This window comes from Plectropomus leopardus, chromosome 21 (genome assembly GCF_026936395.1).
Source record: "Plectropomus leopardus strain MGB_pleo_1.0 chromosome 21, ASM2693639v1, whole genome shotgun sequence".
NCBI lineage: Eukaryota > Metazoa > Chordata > Actinopteri > Perciformes > Serranidae > Plectropomus > Plectropomus leopardus.
This window is the reverse complement of record NC_142196.1, coordinates 11,704,471-11,726,658: the sequence shown is the minus strand read 5'-3', so window position 1 is coordinate 11,726,658 and position 22,188 is coordinate 11,704,471. Positions and strand designations below refer to the sequence as shown.

General features: G+C 43.9%; 1 protein-coding gene across 4 annotated transcripts in view; it reads right to left on the bottom strand.

The window, feature by feature from the left end:
• Window positions 1-22,188, bottom strand: part of zfhx4 (zinc finger homeobox 4) — a 95,949-nt gene that overhangs the window by 24,377 nt on the left and 49,384 nt on the right. For all 4 annotated transcript variants that reach the window (XM_088072327.1, XM_088072325.1, XM_042510918.2 and 1 more), the window contains exon 6: window positions 14,130-14,364. In XM_088072327.1, coding sequence (XP_087928453.1) covers window positions 14,130-14,364 — 235 coding nt within the window. The remainder of the gene's footprint in view (window positions 1-14,129; window positions 14,365-22,188) is intronic.

Genomic DNA, 22,188 nt, shown 5'->3' with positions numbered 1-22,188 from the left:
CTACAGCTCCTGCACAGGGCCTGGGAATAACTGACACACACACACACACACACACACACCTGCACTCGCTCACACACACCTACACACGAAAAACCCCTCACACATATACTCCCACATGGCGCTCAATGTATTTCACGCACAGAGCTCTACAGCCCACATGCTAACATGTAAACACACACACACACACCAGCACAAGCAAACACACGTGTTTCCATCCACACTCTGAGATCCACCCACACCCACCCACTTATTGCTTAAAACACATGAGAACTTATTACACTAGCAACAAAAAAAATCTATTGTTTCAGGTTGACTCTGAAAGGCAGACAATAGGATTGTCACATTTAATACGCTCCCGGTGTGAATGTCAATAAGTTGAACTGACAGAATAAGCTGAAAAAATGACTTTTGTGTAAAAAACGCTTGTATCAGCAGCTCCAAATTTGCTTTGTTGTTGTCAATTACGACTTCCTGAGACACTTCATTGTATTTTCTTTCGCTCAAATTGCCCGCTCCGCTGTCTTGCAGGCGACTAACAAAACACCTATTACTCTTTTGAAAAAAAAAAAAAAGAAAAAAAAAATCATATGAATAAACATAGCCAAGATTAAAGGCTTGCATGTCTTGCTTGCTGCGCAGACAGAAACTGTTGTTTCGTGTTAAGAGGGGTTTCATTTTCTGTGCTGTGAGCACTGGGGGGGGGATGATGTTAATGATTCTTTAATAGCAAATACAAAAGGTTTTCACAGGACAAAAATATGGCTTCAAAAGGTTCAGTGGTGGAAAAAAAAAAATTGCTGCAACACCTGGCCTTATACAATAGACTAGCACACCTACTGTACACCTCCACACGTGTGCGCACACACAGACACACACACACACACACACAGACACACACACACACACACACCTGCATCTTACACAACAGCCATATTGCATTTCGGCTGTTTGAATCACCTTAGGCTGAGTAGGTGAATTGAGGAGGCGGCACGGCAAGCTTACTGAGGGATTTAGGAATAATTTGAAAAGAAGATTCCTCTCCTCTGTTTCATCCCCCCCCTTCTCTATTTTCTGTTTTTCCTGGTCTTTTATGATTCCTCAGTCCAATATTTATCTAGCCCCTGATTATAAACATCTGGCCGATGGGGCAGTCTGCACAGCGGCAGCCACAAAACACACACACACACACACACTCGCAGAGTCACACACATAGTGGAAATATCACACACGCTCTCCAACGTGACCCTGTCAGGTCCAGACCGGAGGACAGAGGGAGAGAGAAACAGAGAGAGAGAGGGAGTCGGACCAGACAGAGACAGAGAGAAAGAACTAGGAGCTGAGGGTTAATGGCCTTCCCATCTCTGTGATAAGAATTCATTCTGTTCTATTACCAGCACTTATCTACAGAGGCTGCTGTCTTTCCCCTCTCTCCCCCAAACACACACACACACACACACACACACATACACACACACACACACACACACACACACACACACACACACGCACACACAGCAAGGGTCCGAGATCGATAGATGAACCTAATGAAGAAAGCAGCTGTTTCTCGGCATACCTGCTCAACTCTATCAGCCCAACAAGATCTCCCTGCCGCATTCATCTGTCTGTCTATCCATCCATTTATCCATCCACCTATCTATCCATCTGTCCATCTCTTTTTATAACTTTTCACACAGCTATCCATCCATATACCTCCAGTGCCTCCATTCATCCCTCTATCTGTCCATCCATCACTACACTGGTAAACAAAGATACCAGCAGGATAGATATAGTTTCCAATTGACCAGACCGATACTTGTCATGTATTCAAGGTTTATTTATTTTCCGAGAACTAATACGAGGAGGGAATCAGGGAATCTAATAAAATGGCTGCCATGGTTTAAGAGAATGGCCGTATATGTGTATGTGTGTGTGTGTGTGCGTGTGTGTGTGTGTGTGTGTGTGTGTGTTTGTGTCTCTGCTTAAAATAGGCCTGTGACGGGCAGTGGCCAAATGGATAATGCTTAAACAGATCTTTATCCTATTGGGCTACTGTCCCGTTTTTAGCTGCATAAAAACCATCTGCTTTCAGAGCCACCAAAAACAAGACTGTAATCCTGGATGGAAATCAAAGAAAAGATTTTAGTAGATAGAAAGGACAGATAAAAAATACAGTTATGGGATCATGAAAAGTTGTATCCATGTAGTTTTTATCAACTCATTTCTTAAAAAAAAAAAAAAAAGCAGATATTCAGGCAAAACAGAAATGTGAATCCTCATTTTCAAGAATTTACTTCATTGCATGTGTTTTGTATGCATGCTGCTATTCAATTTCCGTGCTTTTCTATGACTACATTCCTCATATATACAGGCTACGGTTGAGTTCAGACCACCACACAGCTGCCATTAGCACATAACAATTTAATGTACTGACAATAAGTCCATGTGGCACATCTTTTTGCCATACAGGAGTGTGCAAAACAAAAAATGTGCGCATTGTCAGGGCCTTATTATGTGTTGAGCTTAGGGGAGGATGGCAGGACTCTTCAACATAAGAAGAATAGAGTCACGGAAGAAAAAGAAAAATATCTTCAAGCCCAAATATTCATTAGGTTGCTCAGAATCATCTCCAAAAGGACCACATGGAACCTGTAATACATGGGCACATATGTTCACATGCAACACACACACACACACACAAACACACATGAATACACAGACCTGGGGCGACTGCCCCGGAGATGGTATTCGCAGACGGTTACAAATAAGGAGTGTTGGCTTTCCTCTGACTTTCTCAAAAACATGCAAAAAATGTCCATTTCATTACTGGCTAAACAATGTCATATGGGCCCCCACTGGCCCTAATAGAAGCAGACAAAGACAGAGCAGCACACATATGCTTCGAATAAATCAGATTACTGAGGGAGAGTGGGGGAGAGAAAGAGTGAGAGAAAGAGGGAAAGAAAGAGAGACACCGCCAGACACTTAGAGGATTGACAATATTCCCTTTTCTTGCTACCTCCACCCCTCCCTTTCCTTCACTTTCTTAACTCCCCCAACCCCCCCAAGCGGGATCTGTTTTAGATTTGAGCCAGTGCTAGAGCCATATCTCTACCTTATCTCTGCTAGCCGTCAGAAAACAGAAAGCTCCATGTTTCCATGCATTAGACTCCCGGCCCCTGACACGCCACTTGAAAATCTCACAGCCCCTCAAAATGGTTGAGCAGGAAAATAAAACAGCAAAGATATCATTTAAATCAAATGAAATGCAGGTTACTGGGTTGCATTGATATATTTTTTTTTCTTTTTTGAAGTGCGCTCTGATACAGTGTCATATCAAAGAAAATGTCAGCCGTGAAAATTATGGAAATACATTTTGGCATTGTGACAACAAATGTCACCCAATATCCCCCAAAATGAGATCACACTTTGACAACCACAAAGCGTCATTAACTGTATTCGAAAAGCCATCAGAATTTGAGGGGCTGTGACATTTTCTACCCTCCCTGACCAGCTCTGGGTGTCGAACCCCTATGAAGATATCCCGTCGTGTTTTTGACTCCAATTATGCCAAAGCACTTCTCTGATGACTGTAAAGGGAAGTATTGATTCTCCTTAAAGTTGCAACAAAAAAAGGGGAAAAAAAGCGTAGACAGGGTGGGGAATATGTTAACAATTTGAAGACAAAGGAAAATCAATATTCAAATGACTCCTTATATTGATTTATAATTAAGTCTTAATTGCGGCTAAGGCTTGGACTTTCAAACTGCCGAGTGACGTTAGCTGGGAAAAAAGATAGGGGAACATTATTGATACACTTTAACAGTGGTGGTCACCCAGACATTGATTCAGCCGTTTTGCGGTGCCTTTGACATGCTCTGAGGATCTAAATGTATGTGCATTTAAGGAGACACACATACACACACTGAGAAAAGATGCACATACCTGCATGCACAAACAAATACACACACCTTAGCGAACTAACACAGCATAATTAACCTTCATCCGGGAAAAGTCAGGGCTGCCTTATCTGCAAACTTGAGTGTGCATATGTGTGTGTGCTGTAATTACACCATCAGGTGTGGAACTGATTGACTTCAGATGGGGTTTGTGGAGGTATTATTCTGGCCAAAATAAGTGAGTGAAAGGAATGTGTGCGTGTGTGTGTGTGTGTGTGTGTGTGTGTGTGTGTGTGTGTGTGTGTGTGTGTGTGAAATGTGTTTAACGTGCTGATTTTTATACCCCGTCGCATTTCTTTGTGATATGAGTGTGCATGCTGGTCTCTTCATGTGCTTCAGCTCAAAGTGCGAGTGTGTGTTCATGTTCAAATCTGTGTGTGTATTTGTCCCCACGGGCCTAATCAGGTATCAGATACCTTTTGTTTTGGGAGCTCATTGATGGATGAAATCTTTATCTGTGCTATTGATCAGGAGGGCGCGGGTCCTAAACTGTCTGTCTAGCTGCCTGCCTGCTCCAGCTCTAACAAGATTGCCAGGGCCGAGTATATCAGTTAACATTTAATCAATGGCAGCTTAAGACACTGGGGCTAAGGGAAAGAAGCCCACCGCTTCAGCCCCCTGCCCCAAACCATTACCCAGGATTGAATGGGAACTATACGTGTGTGTGTGTGTGTGGGGGTTCCAGATGATTACAAGGGATTGGGTCTGGTTGATCACATGTCTTCAGGGGACAGAGGTGTGAGTATGTGTGCGTCAGTGTTTACAGGCATGCGAGTGCTGACTTGTCGATACATGTTAATACGTCAAAAACGCCAGAGGGGGTGGTATGCTGCCCGCACTGCTCTCAAGAAAATAGGAAAACTGAATGAAGTGACTGATGTGTTGGGGGAAAAAATTGCCATTCAAATCAAGTGAAGGCTTCAAATTGAACATGCCTGTGTGGAAAATACACTCACACACACACTGCAGTGGGAAGATATGACATATCAGGCAATGCGTGATTTCTTTTTTTCTGCCTTGCTTGCAAAAAGCCCCCTGATGGTAAAATGCAAAAAAAGGAGAGTCAGCGAAAAAAGAAATATGATCAGTTAGACTTTTTTTATTTTACCATCAGCTCATCTTACTGTAAATGAAACCCCATCAGATCTAAGAGACAGATCCTTCATCTCTCATCTTAATTTTTTTTCTTTCATTTTTTTATTCACGCTATCGCTGGATCTCATCATCATCAAATCTCATTTTGAGAGAATTAAAGATGTACTTACAGTATTTGCCTATGCACTGTGTGTGTGTGTGTGTGTGTGAGGTTCAGCGTGTTGGTGTGTATGTGCGCGTTTGTCAGGGGGTTGCTATGATGGGGGAAGCCCCTCTCACGTCCCTGCCTTTCGTCCAAAGCCTGGGAGATTCCCACCACCAAAAATCAATGTGTGTGAGAGCATATGTGCGCCTGTGTGTGTGTCAAGGTTTTGTAAGACAAATCTCTCCAGCGTGCGCCGCTTTAGTGCTATTGAACCAGGCTTCGATCACTCGGCCACTGTGAATAATGCAAGGGAGGCTACTGCTCACTTACAGCGCAGGATGCTTGCATGCCTGTGTGTGTGTGTGTGTGTGTGTGTGTGTGTGGGTGTGTGTGACAGGATGGTCCTTTTTCCCTCTTGCAAATGCAACGGGGCAGTTCTTCGACGTTCCTCCACTTGGCCCTCTTAATCTCGTGTCAGATACAGGAACTCCCACATTGATACTGTCTCTCTGAGTGTGCGCGCCATATGTGTGTGTGTGCACGCATGAGTGTGTATGCTGGAGGCTCCTACAGTAGACGGGAAGAGCTTAACTCAAGCAGACAGCTCAGGCCTGCACTTTGACACACCCTGACTCATTACATACAGCCGGCACACAGTGGAATATTGTCATTAAAAAAGACAATTAGATATGAAGTCAAGGGAGCATCGCTTACACACACATGGACACACACGCCTGCAAACACACAGCGCAGGAAATATAGGTGAACTTCATATCCCCAGGTATATGAAGCGGAGATATTAATAATCAGGATGTTACAGAGTAATTAAAATGATTCCAAATGATGTGTGTGTGTGTGTGTGTCTGTGTGCTTCTGTTAATTAAGCTGAATGATTTGATATGACACAAACCGTAATGCTTTAATGGTGTCCCTATACTTGATGTGGCTGGAGGGGACGACCGTTGATGGGGCTATAGGGAGAGACAGGGCGACACGAAAACAGATACAGCTGCTCATCGGCCCTGCCTAAGAGGAGCATCTCTTTTTTCGACATAATTATCTGTGTCATCACTTATGAGGCAATTAAACAAACATCAGTTCCTATTTCCTCTCCCTCCGTCTCTCCTCTCCTCTTATTCCGCTTCCTCATCTTCTCCTCTCCTGCCATCTGCGCTCCCCATCACCTCTCCTCTGCTCATTTTATTTAATCTACTCCTCTCCTCTCTTCTCCTCTCCTCTCCTCTTCTCTTCTCTCCTCTTCTCTCCTCTCCTCTCCTCTCCTCCCCCCTCTGCTCCTCTTCCTCCTCTCCTGTGTGACTCCAGACAAGGTTTCAATTTCAGCATGCTGATTGTCTCATTGCCGACTCTATGCATGTCTAACACTTACTGGCACTCTGGGGACCGGCAATACACACCATAGAATGCCTATTACACTCCCACACGTTTCTGGTGAGCGTGTGTTTGTACGTACGTGTGTGTGTGTGTGTGTGTGTGTGTGTGTGTGTGTGTGTGTGTGTGTGTGTGTGTGTGTGTGTGCAAGAGGTGATGAGGGTGTAAAATGCCTATTACGCTGAGAGTCTGGTCTCTCTTACACTGGAGAGAATTCTCTGGCGCCTAAAGAGCAGAAAATTGCAACGCTCCTCTTCCTCACTCCCCATTAACCTGCTTTTGAAACAAAGGCCTGACCAAGGTGTGTGTGCGTGTGTGTGTGTGTGTATACCCTTGCCCATTAACTCCACGTGCCATCATGGGTAAAGCACCTTGTGGGCCCAGCCAAGCAGAAACACCAGTGTCTTTTCTGCATATACCTCCCGTCCTGTTTTCTATTATATTTAACTGCCTCACACAGGCTACTTTTTTGCATGCTGCACTTTTACATAACAATGCCTTCTCTTCACCACATTTGTGTTTCTCTATCAGTCACCCAAATTTAGTCAAATGTATATTTTTATGCCCCTAAATGAACTTGCCACTCATTTTTTCCTTCCGCCCTTCATAAAAAACAGCACAAGCAAGATGGCATCTTACGAAGAGCTCGGAGATGACTAAAGCAGCGGGCATATTTGTCTAATTTGCACAAAGACATCCACATCAAAGCACAAATCAAGACCCAGGCTCATTCAATGGATTTTTATCAGTCTATCCATTTCTTTTTTTTTTCTCTCTACCCAGCATCCTTTTTCCTCTCTCTGTCACATTCCTCTTTCTCTCTCTATTTTCAGAGTGTTATTAGGACATGATAAAAGCGAATGGGATGTCATGACACGAGACCCCCTGTTAGCATTAGGAGGTGGGAGAGAAAACGAACGAGAGAACGGGGTGGGGGTGGGGGGGAGATGAAAGAGATTTGTCTGGAAATTATTGCTCACAAGGCATTGATTCTCTGCTTTAATCTCACACAGTGTGCTCAAAATTTCCTATTAGGGAGATGAAGAAAAGGAGAGAGAGAAGGAGATGGGTCTTATTCACATAGGTGGGGAGGTGAAACTTGGCATGTCTCTTGGTGTTTCTTTGGGCAGATGTTACATACCATTTTCCTTATTCTGGAAAGAGAAGTCCAGAATCTTTATTCTTTGTTACTTGTGCTGTCTTGCTTCAAGGCCATTAGTCTGCTGTAAGTAAACAGTGGAGAGGAAAAGCTATTGCTACTCAACCGCTGGAGGGTCATATAGATGCGCGCGCGCACACACACACACACACACACACACACACACACACACACACACACACGACAAGCCACTGACAGCTGCTATAGCTGCAAAGCTTCCTCCGGTTAGCGACGATTAGCCTTTGCTATAGGTAATCAATAGCTGCTATCAATTCCATACCTCCCACTGATGGATGAGGTAAAGGAAACAGAGAGGAAAGTGGGGAAGAAGGGAGCAATAGAGGGAGAGAATTTGTTACTGCTGCTGCAAGGAATGACAGAAACTCTACCTGACAATACCACCTCTGAAAGTTCCTGCTCTCTTCTTTGTGTGAGTGTGTGTGCATACAGGCTGCCTTAAATGTCCATCTGTGAATTGTATCATCGCGCTCTGAGATTAGTGGCTGCTTGGACCCAGTGAGCGTATTGCCTGGTTACCGCGGCTCCGGCTCCACACAACCCTCCTCCCATCACCGGATTGTTTGTCTTAATGCTGTGTGACATGGCCCATTGTTTTGTCCATCTGTGGTTAAGAGTCAATGGACAGAGGGTGTATGAGGGGATCGGGGAGAGAAAAGAATGGAGGTGAGGGAGATGAAAATAAAGAAGAGCGGGGGCTGGGGGGGGGAGATGAAGGCAGGGAAAAGGGAAAGAAACAAGATGGGGACAAGAGCTGAAAGAATATTGAAAGGTCAGAAAGAGAGTGAGGGTGAGGGAAAACATGCAATAACTCTGATTTCAATATGGTTCTCAGACTTCCTTTTCCAGGACCTTCCACAGACTTTCAGCTCCATATGGAGCGGAGCCTTAAGCTCTTTGTGATATCACCGACGTGAAAGACGTCCTGGCCCTGTGACGCCAGTCCCCTCTTCAAAGGGTTAAGTCATATTTATTATGCGTCCTCATAGCCCCACGGCTTTGTATTGTAAATAAGACTAATGTGGCATTGGTCAGGTATGCTAATTCAGATAATCAGCGCAATTTCTGCAAATTATAACTGTCAGTGTGGTGGGCACAGAACCTTGGCGGAAAACATGAGGGAACAATTTAGTCGGGTAATACCCCTCCACCAAAGAGCTGCTCAACTCAAAGAAAAACAATCGGCCTGAGCCCATACCGCCCCGACACACCATTTCAAAAATAGTTTATGGTGAACGAGGCTCATTTTTTTCTGAGGCACAAGTCAGCCTGCTGCCCTTTTTTTTCCCCTATGTGCACACACAGACCACAAAGTAATTATAATTCGCTTGGATGGAATTATTCAAAAAATGACCACATCTTTTACTCCCTTAGCCATAGAGAATATGGTTTGGGGAAATTTGGGGTAAATTGCTACTTGCCGAAAATATAATAATATACATATATGAATGTGCCTTATTTTGATTTGACAAATGATTTAAAATGCAGTGTATTGTCTCCAGCTAATTGTACAGCAATAAAAAACTACATACTTCACAAAAAATCCCCTTGGGTAACATCACATCACTCTCATCAGAATAGTTCTCCGCGGGAACTGCATTTTACTCATGTTGGGCACATAGAATAACATTCCAAGTTTTTATTATGCGAGGAATGGATCCCGCCTGACTGGAATCTGTGGACTTTACCTTTTATGTAAGTAACTTCCTGTTTCACAGTAAATGAGAAGGAAAAGGTCACAACTAATTTATTAACAGTTGGCAATCAGCTGTTTGTAAGAAAATCAATATGCAATATAATTGGCTGCCTTAACCTATTAAACTTCTAATCTAAACACAGATATCTCATGGGTGAATATACCAGAGGGGAGGCATATGCAGCATTAAACTATTACTAAAAAACGAAAAAATTGTGATTTGATGATCCAGCTGCTCTCACCTACTGCACTCTGACTTGAAAAAGAAAATGGCCACCACTGCGCTAGTGGTTAGCTAGATATGGGTGTGTGTTGCATCCTTTCTCTCACTGCTCCGGCCATCCGTGAATGTTTATGTAATGGCCACAAATTACTGAGACAAACCCTGGAAATAGACTTCTGTCTGAGGAGGGACCTCCTTTAAAAAAAAAAAAAGACAACCGCTGGAATGGCGAAACCACCCCCACTACCCAGAGGAAAAAAAGTCTAAGATGAAGGAGTGAAAGTGAGGGAGGAGGGAAAACCTAATACCTCAAAAGATGCCTTAGTGTCATCACATCGAAATGCTCTTTGGGAAACAGCAAAGCCCTTTCCCACATCGAACTGAATAATCATTTTTTTTGGTGCTTTGACTCGGTTCAGACAGTTTGGGTTGGGTAAATTTGGAAATAGGGAATGTCGGGCGCACTTGGAAACAAGCAAGATGGCACATTTGCTCTCTGCTCATGTTCCATCACTTCCTGCTGGACGCACAAGCACATATCGGGATAATAAGTGTCCATTAGGCTCCATTTTTAGCCTACAGCTGCTATCTAAATGGTTAGCACGGCTACACTAATTTGACTAGGACCAAAAATGACCCAGAGCCTTATCACTCAGAGAAAACAAAAGGCTCTGGATACACACACACATGCACGCACTCGCATAGACACACATACACCCACACGATAAAAGTGTTGTCGGTCTCTCTAAGTCAGAAGAGGTCTTTTGTTTAAAAGGGGGACTCAGACAAAGAGGGTCCTCTCCCTCCCTCTTTAATGCATGTTGGGTTGGGTGGGGGGGGGGCATAGAGGGATGGAGATGTGTGGGTGGTGGTGGTGGAGCGATGGATGACAGGCCAGGCTCTCAGAAATAATTACCTCCATAAGATCCCATCTCCCTTTCCTTTTTGTGAGGGACAGAGGGACCGAAAGGGGAAAAAAATGACAGAAAGTAAAGTATGCAGAAAAGGCCCTGTTGTTTCTGCTTGGTCTGGCTTATGAGGAGCTTTACACATGATGGAGCACAGGGCTAATGGGTGAGGATACACATAGAAAAACACACTCGTGCACACATACACACACATCCTCACAGCGTTCTTTATGGCTAAACAAATGGTCAAATGGGAGAGGCGGCAGCAGAGAAAGAAGTCAGAGGGAGAAAAATCCCTGTAACAACTAAACTTCAGAGACTGTCAATGTCTCCAAAATCCAGCTAAAGAAATTGCTCAAATTATAAAATCAACGATGGAATACCCGTGACTCGCAACCCGTCATATCTTTCTTTTTTCAGCTCGAATTTTACTAAACAGCTCTATTCAGGGCGTAACTTCATTATAGAGAACGGCACAAAAACATGAAATTCTCTAACAACTTTTGGACGACCCTCAAAGCAAAGCGGCCTCCAAGTCCTCCATGTTGAGAGGCAATTCATTTATGCTTCCCTTTCTGATGCAAACTGGCATTTTTTGTCATAAACTCAATTTGCTTTAACACTTCTAATTGTACACATGATGAACGGTTCATCTCAGAAATGTGGGCAACAGTGGGCTTTTTTGTCTCTGACGGAAAAAAAAAAAACAAAAGTTGTTGCTGTACAGTCAGTGGGAGTTAGTGCCAATGATATGAGCACGCACACACACACACACACACACACACACACACACACACACAAACACACTTCAGTCTCACTTCACAACGGTGTTTACCTAGTGTAAAGGATGAGACGACTGGGCCCAGGTTCGGGGAATTACAGACTCAAAAGGATAACAAAGAGTGAAAGGTTCTCAAATAAACATGCACTAGCAAACACATGTATTGACATGCACACAATGCAGTCCAGCAGAAGTGTTCCTTGTACACTCCTATCTTTGTTCAAAACACCTATACCCTTGCAGTGCGTCTCTGCAGCACTGTATCCTTAATTAGGCCATAAAATCAGCATCAAAATTGTTTAATGAAAGCCATTCACATGTACATAAAGTCCAGAGCATTAGAACTCTTATTCCCAAATGGGCCTATAATTATCTGGCTCAGTGCCAGGTCCCAGGCTTTAAGAGAAAGATACCGGTCAGCACTTAAATTAATCTTTTTCATACCAGTCTCTAATGAACAGAAAGTGCTCGAGTCAGGAGTTGTAGCCCCAGAAAACTAACAGCACGCATACACATGCACGTACACACAAATAGAGGGTCCTTAAACTGAACACTGGCTGGAAATGTTGCCTACTATAGAGCCTTTTCCGTCGGTGAAAACATTCCCATCATCTATCACTATAGCAGCTCAAAGCAGCTATAACATACATTTTTTTCTTCCCATATAACATAACCAACTGTGGCATGTAATGTTTGCAAAAAGCACAAAAAAATGTACAAAAAAAACCCCAAGCATATGTGACAGAACTAAAGAACAAGAACACAACCTTGTTTCATTACATTAACTTTCATTGTTTGATCTCTGGTTAAAACACTCTAACCCCCCTCTGCCAACACCTGCCAAATGTGTATGGTCTACAAGGAAATGCCTTTGAAACATTTACCACGTACCTTGTGAAAGAATACTGTTGTTCACTAAAAATTATATAGAGTGGGCAAAAGGAGGGCATCCAAAAAAGTGGCTTAGCATTCTGGACCCTGCCAGCGTCCGCTTAAGCTTTGCACTAGCTTCCTCATGGAAATTCACCATGTGGCATCAAAGCCAAGGTATAAAACGAGGGCCCGAGCAACAAATATGGTGTGTTTTAAGAGTGGAACATTTGAAATAGGTGCAGCAGGCGAATATTGCTTTTGACAGGTTTAAAACCTGGTTGCGCTCACTGGTTTTGAGATGTACAAAGAGAAAAAAAAAAGAAGCCGGGCTTGTGTTCTGGATGAAAAAATGGACAGGAGCAGGGGAGAGAGGGAGATGGAATAAGCAGGACAAAAAAGGAGAGAGAGAGAAATACAAAAAGAGAGCAGGAGAAAGAGAGGGTGTGTGTGTGTGTTAAAATGTACGGTAATGATTTATCTAAGCATGCTTTTCTGCTGCACCCCAAATCTCACCGAAACTTTGATCCATGTGTAATTAAAACCAAACGCACGCCGGCTACAGGCTCCATTTCAGGATTGGAAGCTCTTCTTCTGCTAGTGTGTGTGTGTGTGTGTGTGTGTGTGTGTGTGGGTTGGGATTCACATATGTTTCTAAGCGCTGGGCCTCCATCTGTTTTGGGAGTACATGTACAGTATAAACAGGACACTTTGGGGAGCACAGACACACACACACACACACACACACACACACACACACACACACACACACACACACACACACAGATGGATGTATGGACTAATGCTATTCTGGAATGCTATTCAAAACGTGTTAGCCCCCCCTGCTCCATCCCACCCGCTCCTTCAGGTCAAGCAAAGCAAAAACAAGTTAAGCGCTCATTTTCTCCCGGCAGCATTAACATAGGGATGACTAAATAATGGACCCTGACTCTTGGTCTTCTGGTTTAAATTACAGCGCAGCCCCCTCCCCTTACACCCTGCAACCCCTCACCAACCATCCAACCCCCACTCAAAGAAAAACGATTAATCTTTTTTTTTTTTTTTTGTCTCTCTGAATGTTTTACAGTTCTGTTACACTTATTAGCTGCTGGCAGGACGGCGAGTCTTAAATGAAAGCCAAATTGCTTTGGTCATGAGAAAGGAAATGAAAGCTCACTCCAGGGAGAGACTGTGTAGCCGTAGCATACGTGCGTGCGTGTGTGTGTGTGAGTAATGTATGTGTGTGTGACTAACGTATGTGTGTACAGGCCTTTTTTTCACTATGAGATACTCCCAAGGTGAAATTTCATAAGCTGACTGCTTGCCTGCCTGGGATGTCCCTGTGCACGGGACCGTGTGTGTGTGTGTGTGTGTGTGTGTGTGTGTGTGTGTGTGTGTGTGTGTGGGTGTTTGTGTGTGTGTGTGTGTGTGTGTGTGTGTGTGTGTGTGTGTTGCACATATAAGCGCGGCAGCCTAATAGGAACAGTATGCTCATTTTGGAGAGATTAGGAGGAATGGACGGGTCTGTATCGAGAGACGTGATCTGGATATGAAGGCCAAAGGAAGGAGGGAGGGAGGTTTGACAGAATAAAGAGGGAGTGGTGCAAGAAAAGAGAGAAAAAAAGAGATGGGAGGAGTGTAAAGAGAAAGATGGATCTGACTTCAAACGAAGAAAACTGACCATCACAAGCAGAATCAGCATTTAACGAAAATTTGAAAAACAGGCAAACAGGATATTTTTAAAAAGTACAGCACCAGAAAAAAAACGAAAGATGACAGAAAAGGAAATAACGCATGAAACATGAACATCACTCTAACATGGCCTTAGAAATAACGAAAAGTCACGACAGTTTAAGCAAACACACAAAGCGGCTTAAAGAGGCACAGACCTTGGCTGGAGGGGCACTCCTTGACGTGGAACAGTTCGTGGAAGCTCAGTCCCTCCTCGTCCCCACCCAGGCCTTGCTGGTGCAGCTGAAGTTTCCTCAGTCCTTCGTTCTGCTGGTGGCGAGCTGAGCGGGCGTGCTGCACCAGGTTGAGACGGGCCTTGGTGGAGTAGTCGCACAGCGTGCAGTAGTAGATGCACGACTCCGGGCTGTACGCACTGTCCTGCTTCTGCAAATGCTGCGGGAGAGAACAGAGGAGAGCGCAGATGTTAGATGGTGTTTTACGGCGTCCTCTAGTTGATTCAAGGAGTTATTGTTTTTGCAGCATTTTTATTCCAGCAGTGTTTTTAATAATTGTGAGATTACAAAGTTATTTGGGTGAATTAAATGCAACAAGTGGAGCTTGTCTGCAAAATCATGTTCTCAGTTTTTAGTACTTTATGGCTATAAAAGCCTTCCCTTCTACCCTGCTTCCAGTTTGGTTCCAAAATTCCAACGCCCAGAAGTCCCACTTGCCTGACTTCAAACAAGCACAGGGTCAATGGGTAGAAAAAAAATCATCAGTTGGCCAATTATTTTCTACAGGAAATGTTCCTAACTCTTTGCACTGTGTGATTTGATTCTTTGATATTATATATAATGTATCGCTACTAATTTCACAGGCTGTTTTCATGCACTGTTTGTAACCCCTAACCCCAACCCCCCTTATCATGAGCCAGTAATTCCTGTATAACCCACAGATTTTTGGAAGGCTGCAAAAACGTGACCATTGCACTGACAGGAGAAAAGAGGGAAGTAATCCGCGCAAGGTTGGACTGGTTGATTGATCACAAAACAGAGGACTTTCCCTCAGGAGGCTGATGTTTGGAACTGTGTCAAATCAAGTCAACTTTGAGTCATTTCAAGGTACGTCATCTCTATTTTTCTGCATCTAAACCTAACCCTGGTAACTGCACGTTAAAGACATAACGTCATTCACGGGGCGCTAATTCATTAGCTACAGTGTCACAGTAGTGCTAGTAGTGTAGTGGAGGGTAGTGCTCAAAAAACTTACATTTGAGAGCAATGATTAAATACTATCAACAAAGCAAATCTTGTTTAAAGTGGAAATTTTTTTTTTTTTGCTTTTACTTATTTTTATGAAGTAAAGGCTGATTGCACATTGTAAGGGGGACTCAGACAAAGAGGTCGATGTAAATTCTTTGCAGATTCTATGCCCAGTAGCGGATATGGCGGATGATGGAACATCCAACATAATACATTGAGTAAGTCCAGAGCTTGTTTAACCCCTACTGCCCACTGCTAAAGGGTGCCTTGATGTGTGAGCGTCTCTGTCCAATCGTCGGTATTTGATGAGTTGGGAGCAAGCAATAATTGCAATGCAATGTGTCCTGTGTTGTAGGTAGTTGCTACACTAACAGAAAAAGAATGTGGTTGCTTTTGCTACAGCAACGCAATAATAATACGACTTGAAAACACAAACTGTTTCCACTTTAATTTTCACAAATGGAGAATATTATCAACACAGTAACTGTCGGAGTTTTGAGTAATTGTGTTTATATTCAGACATGACACGTCCCAAATGAACTGGACATGTTTTAGGTGACATAAAGATTAACAACACAAAAAGTCAGATAAGGGGTTGAGTTCAGAGCACTGTTTTTGTCTTTAACATGCACATTGTCCAGCTCTCCTCATTGTTGGCAGCTGCAGGGGTTTCTCATTCAACGTGTGCTGTCAGTTGCAAGCCCTTAATTTCCAGTTGCCTCTTTAATGGCATTGCAGCCATGCAAAGCTACCCCCTACCTCGACGTGTGCGCGCGCACCAACACATACACACGCACACACTCACAGCCCCCATCCCACCTTGCCCTACTCCCATACACCCAGTCAAGCCAAGCATATCAAGTGTGCCTCTGTTGTTGCTGCCGGGCTAATGAACAATGCACAAAAACAAAAGACCAGGCCAAGCTTTTATTATCTGATCCTCTGCAGAGGGAGGGGAGGGAGTGATAGAGAGAAAGACCCAGAGTGGAAAAGAGAGCATGCAAAGAGACAGAGACACAGAGGTGGCTCACGTAGGTTAGTTTATGCTTTGTTAAGATTTATTCAGACAGCCATGTGAGAAACAGGTGCAGGGTTCTATGCATGAATTAATACACATAATGGCGGGTGTGTGTATGCGTGCTAACCCTACTCTGTCTCTCATGGCTCCTATAGGAAGATGTTTCATTCTTGAGGCGCAGGAAGAGTTAGCAAGGTAATATTTCCTTCTGAGCATTGTTGCATCACGTTATATGGAGCAAGAAGAGAGAGATTGGAAAAATGTGTGTGTGGGGCGGAGGGGTGGTGGGGGCACAGTTAGCTGCAGGTGTGTGAGTTCTAACCCCCCCTCTCTCTTCCCTCTTCCTCCTTTGACAAACAGGGATTAGCAACATAGCTACAGCCGCTAACACATCTTTTCTCTCTGTCTCTCCCTTTTGTAGGAAATCTTACGAGGTTTTTCTCACGAGACGGTGGGACGTCCCCTCGCAGTCAGAGGCCCTTTCAGAAGTCTTAAGTTTTAATTAAGTCGGAGTTGTCAGAAGAAAGCTCCCCTAGTCCAGAGCTCAGGGCCATTAATTACAGCTATCTTTGTTTCTCTGTGAAAGGAGGCCTCCCTCGCTCCTTCTCTCTCTCTCTTTCTTTGCTTCTTTTCTTTCTTCCCCTCCCTCCCTCACAGGAGAACTGGGCTGCTGAGCCTTACCGTGGAAACCACACACACACATACACACACACGCACACGCACACGCACACTCACAGAAACAAACATACACACAAGAAGTTCGTGCCTTTTCACTGAAATAATCATTTTTCTGTGTTTTTCTAATTCTTTCCAGCAATATTTTTTTGAATTGTCACCGATCATGGCTCCATGTTAGAAAAGTTGATGCCCTAAGTTTAAGAGTTCAAGTATTAAGATTAATCATCTTGTTCTGGCCCCTCCACATCCATACCGTCAAGCGCTATACTCACAAAAGCCCCTATACTTTCATACATCCCTACTGTCATCCATCATTACCACTGCAGAATAACAACAAGCACACTTTTCACTGCTGCATCGCGATTCAGTCATGTCTGGACTCCACTTCAATACACTTTTATTTTGTGACCACTTTACTAGGAATTGGGTGAGGGCATGATAGTTAAAGTCTTATCAGGAGATAGAGAGAGGAGGTTTCCAGTGGTTTTAACTGTGTGGCCATTAAGGTAATCAAGGTGGTTCCATTAAAATGTTCATATAAATCAGTCGCGACCTAAAATGCATCACATCCTTCCATGTCCAGACGTATATCCTATATGTTTTTAGGATCTGAGGCGTAGGCTGAGAGTAGCTGGATGATATACTTGGGGTTGAACTGAGCTGCCAGATAGGTTTAGGCCTAATATTAATTCTCTCCCCATCAGCACATTCCAGAGGGTTTGTTTAAGACCCAAACTAGAGGGCTGTCTGTCGCTCTCTGGCACTCTACAGGCCTGAAATGCAGGCGGTCTGGTGATCACAGGCCAGAACATCCATGATTTATGAACTTTTAAAGGAGCACTTTGACTCCTGCCAGGCGTGGGCTGTGTAATGCATATTCAAACACACAAACACACTGTTCCTGCTCCTGGGTTTGCGCCTGTGTGTGTGTCTGCTTGAAATGTGTATGTAATTTATGCCGCAGCTGATTTGTGTATGCGCTGTACATACATTTGTGTCATATGAGTGTCTGTGTGTGTGTGTGTGTGTGTGTGTGTGTGTGTGTGCGCGCAGAGGGGCAAAAAGGCCCATCCCTGTCAATATGGCACCTCTCCAGAGTGCCTGGTGGTTAATTGTTGTGGATTAGTGTTTGGCAAACAACCAAATAAGCTAACTCTCCCTGTGGGCCAATCAAAAGCAGCTAAACAGCACTCCCTGGGTGGACCTAAACATGGCGCAGACATCTCTGGAAGGTGGAAGACATACACCCCCATACACACACAATGCAAATTACGACACTCGGGACTTCCTGTTTACCTGTCAAAAACACAACATTGTCAGCCCTGTCGATGACACACATAAACACACAGACACACACACACACACACTGGGACTTGTATGAGGGGAAGGGAGGAGAGTCAATTTGACAGGTAAGGGAAGCTCCCTTGTGTAGTGGTTTGCTGCTGCTGTGTGTCTGTGTATGTGTGTGTGTGTGTGTGTGTGTGTGTGTGTGTGTGTGTGTGTGTGGGTGGGTGAGGATGACAGAGGACTGCATTCATTATGCAGAATGAGATGTTTACAAAACACCTTTCTCACACACATAAACACAAGCGCACACACCTCCCCTCCGCTCGCTCCCTGGGTTTGGGCGGGAGGGGAAAGCAGCACTGCTGTCTCATATTCATTTGTTCTATCTGTGGTGACAAAGCTGCCTCATTAACTGAATTCTTAATAAGCCAAGGCAAAAGACATCTTCTCACAACTTCTTTTATCTCTCTGTGCGTGTACGTGAAAGAGTGTGTGTGTGTGTGTGTGTGTGTGTGGGTGAGGGTGTAATTTTAATGCTCCATGTTCTTTTCTTCTCCCTGAATCTGTTTGGTTTTTATGCATCAGTAATTTCGACTCTACATTTTTTGATTTTTACCTCACAAGTGTGTTTTTGTGTCTGTCTGTAAATCCCCACATTTGTCTTTGTCTTTGCTTGTGATTGTGCACTGATAATACGGCAAAAATATTTCGAAAGCAGCGCAAAGCAGTGGGGTTGTGTTTTCCTCCATAAACCAAATGACAAATTAGGGTATTCAGTACAAACATGACTCTTTCCTGTCATTAAGTGTAGAACCAGGCAGCTAATGAACACGTACTGAAAATAAGAACCCTCCGCTACCGCAGCTATGTCTTAATAACCAGTGTGTGTGTGTGTGTGTGTGTGTCAGAGCATGTGTGTATGGGTTTTATACGTAAAGAATAAGCACATACATCCTGTTTTCCTATTTGTGTCCGCTGAGAGTATGAGCATGCATGCAAATGCGCGCCCCAAACATTGTGAAAATAAAAACCTCTTTATCTCCTTTTATCAGTGTTTTTTTTAGGGGAAGCAGGGAGCTTGTTGTTGGGTATACCTTCTTTTTGGAACGTCACCAGCTTCCGGTGCTATCCCCTGGGCCCCCGGGGGCCATCGGAGACAAAAACAGCCCCACTTGGCCCAGCAAACAACAAAAGCGTGTTTTGTTCCTTGAAAGTATTTTAAACACATACCAGCGCTGCCTGGAAGGCTGCCAAGTGTAGAATTCCATCAGTGCTACCACCTCCCTAACACATGTTACTGCTAACCGCCGCTCAGCCCCCAAGACATAGATGTAACGCAAGATCACTGCCAATGAATTCGCTGGCAGACTGCACTGCTGGAAAGAGATGCTGGGGGCCCAGGTATGTGCCACCTCGCTTCCACAGATAAAGAGAGCAGCAAATATAGTGTATAGAGAGACAGATTCGGTGCTGCACACGCACAAAAACAAATATGCAAATTGAAGCCACATACAAAAAGTGCTGAGTGCACACTGCATATGCACATGTATACAGACATAATGCACATCCCCTGCTCCTCTCTCTCTCTCCTACAGGGCCGCTGTGTGTGATCTAAAGATACTGGAGAAACAAAACAATCCCGGAAAAAAATCCCCCCCAACCCATCCGACCTTCCTTTCTCTCCTGATGGCCGTCTCTCCTTTCTTCACAACCAAGGCTCCCACTTTCATAAATGCAAAGAAAAATATTTCCTAAAGCTAAATTGCCTCTCCTGTTTCTGTCGGCTCTGCCTGCTGGCAGTCACATGTGATCGGAGCGCTGGGGCCTGTCCATGAGGTGCAGGGCCTGTAGGCGAGCTTAGCTTAGGTCACCCAATAATAATAAGCATCCGTCGCATAATGGTCGGCAAGCCAAATAAATGAATTATCACAGAAGAGCAGCAGAAAGCTAGTCTTCCGTATTAGAATTTTTTCTCCACTTCTGTGCTGTTGCTGTATCTCCTATTTTTTCACTCCATTTCTTCTTCCTCCTTTATTCTTTACTATTTGTCAGCAGAAAAAAAATGAGGAAGCAGTAGTCATAGGGCTTTGTGAGAGCTTGGAAAATAATGTATCTCTAAAGTCCAGTTAGTTGCCTTCCATTTTTCTGACTCCCACACATGGACACACACACACACACACACACACACACACACACACACACACACACACACACACACACACACACACACTTGTAGCAGTGACGTAAGTGTGTCTGACGTATGGGGGCAAAGGTCAATCTGAAGTTCACAGCTTCCTGACCTCTGGCCTCTCTGTTGGAAAAATCCCTTCTGACTCTATCTCTGACTCTCTCTTTTGCCAAGACACATACACACATGCAGACCAAAGCCAAGAAAAGAAAAAGTAATACTGCTGATTTACAACATGGTCCATTTCTTCAGGTCTTAGTCAATACATGTGTAGAAAAAAAACTATTTTTTGAGTCTCTGAGCACAGTCGCTACATGTTTTATTTTTATCACACTGACCCAGCAGTTGAATAGCAGACTCCAGGAGACAGTGACACCAAGACAAATCTTACTTATTCACCAGTGCATGCATGTGTGTTAGGTGTCTTGAAAGCCAGCTCACCTTCACCCACCCCATGAAAATGGATCAGTATTTACATTAGCATTAGATTTAGACTGCATGGCTCAGCCACTTACTCCCTATTAGCCATCCTGACCTTAGCCCATTAGGGTCTAAAAGCCCCCGCTTGTCTCCATCGCAGCCAGGTGAGACTGACCAGACCTCCCCATTTCCCTAAACCATATTGGAGCTGAGATTATCTTTTCCATCGACTCACAATGGCACAGGGATCATAAAATGCTGAGATCAAGATCATTGAAATGCTAACATGCTTGTGGGATTATCTTTTTTTCCAGTGCTGTACAAGGGGAGGGATATTGCTCAAATGCTAACACGCTTTTGGGTAGGGTTCATCATTTTCCATTTTTCCCAACATGCAATGATGCTTTTGGGAAATCAAGGCAAGGCCTAATTGACAGGATCTATGAAAGACAGGGAGAAAAACAAAAATAAAGGGGTTGAAAATCTGGGGCTTGAGCTTATTGGCTGGTATCATCAAAGAGGTTTGTACTACACTGATGTTGTTATATTTAACTAAAACTGAAAGGGAAGAGAAGGGAAAATAATTTTGGTGCCTAGAGGAGCAGCGATTTTTGCCAAGTTTGTTTTTCTTCGCTCCGTTTGTAATGGAGACTCGCTGAAAAACGTCTGTTAGAGTGACTTAGACAAAAGGAACGACAGAAACATACAGTGAGAGAAACTAACCGATAGATTGAGAGGCGAAGAGAGTGAGAATCTATAACAGTGAGAACAAAAGGACCAAGAGATGGAGAGAGAGGGAGAGAATGATAGGGAAGAATCTAGACGAGCGTAGTTGGGTTCAAATCACTAATTACACATTCCTGAGCCTGTGAAGGGGAGTATTGTTTTCCAGTTAGCCCCTACCCTGTCGCATGGTTTCACTTAGCACAAAACAAAAGGTACAGGGAACAAAACACAAGCCTAATACCAGACCCTGCTAATGACAGAGAAATGGGAGAAATTATCCCCGGGGTGGATCCTCGTGAGAAAATGGCTAGTGATTACTGGACAAAGGGAGTTCATTTTGGAACTGTCACAAAATGGCAGACTGTCTGTTTCTTTCTTATAAGGGCTGTATTTATCAAATGAGTCTGCTATCACACTACTTTTTTGATAAAAACATCACACACGACCTGCTTGACCTATACCTAACTTTACATAATGCAAAACACTATTTATACTGTTACGGAAGAGTGAGATGTAATGTTTCAACACATTTCATAGAACAAAAGGCGAAGTTCAGGTGTTTATTCCTTGGAAACAATGTTGTGTGTACAAGCTGTTTATAAGTGTGTGTGCACGTTGGAGTGGAACTTCTGCCAAGGAGAGCACAATGAAAGCAGCTCTTCAGCAGCGCCGTTTTGCATATTGCCAGGGAAAATCAA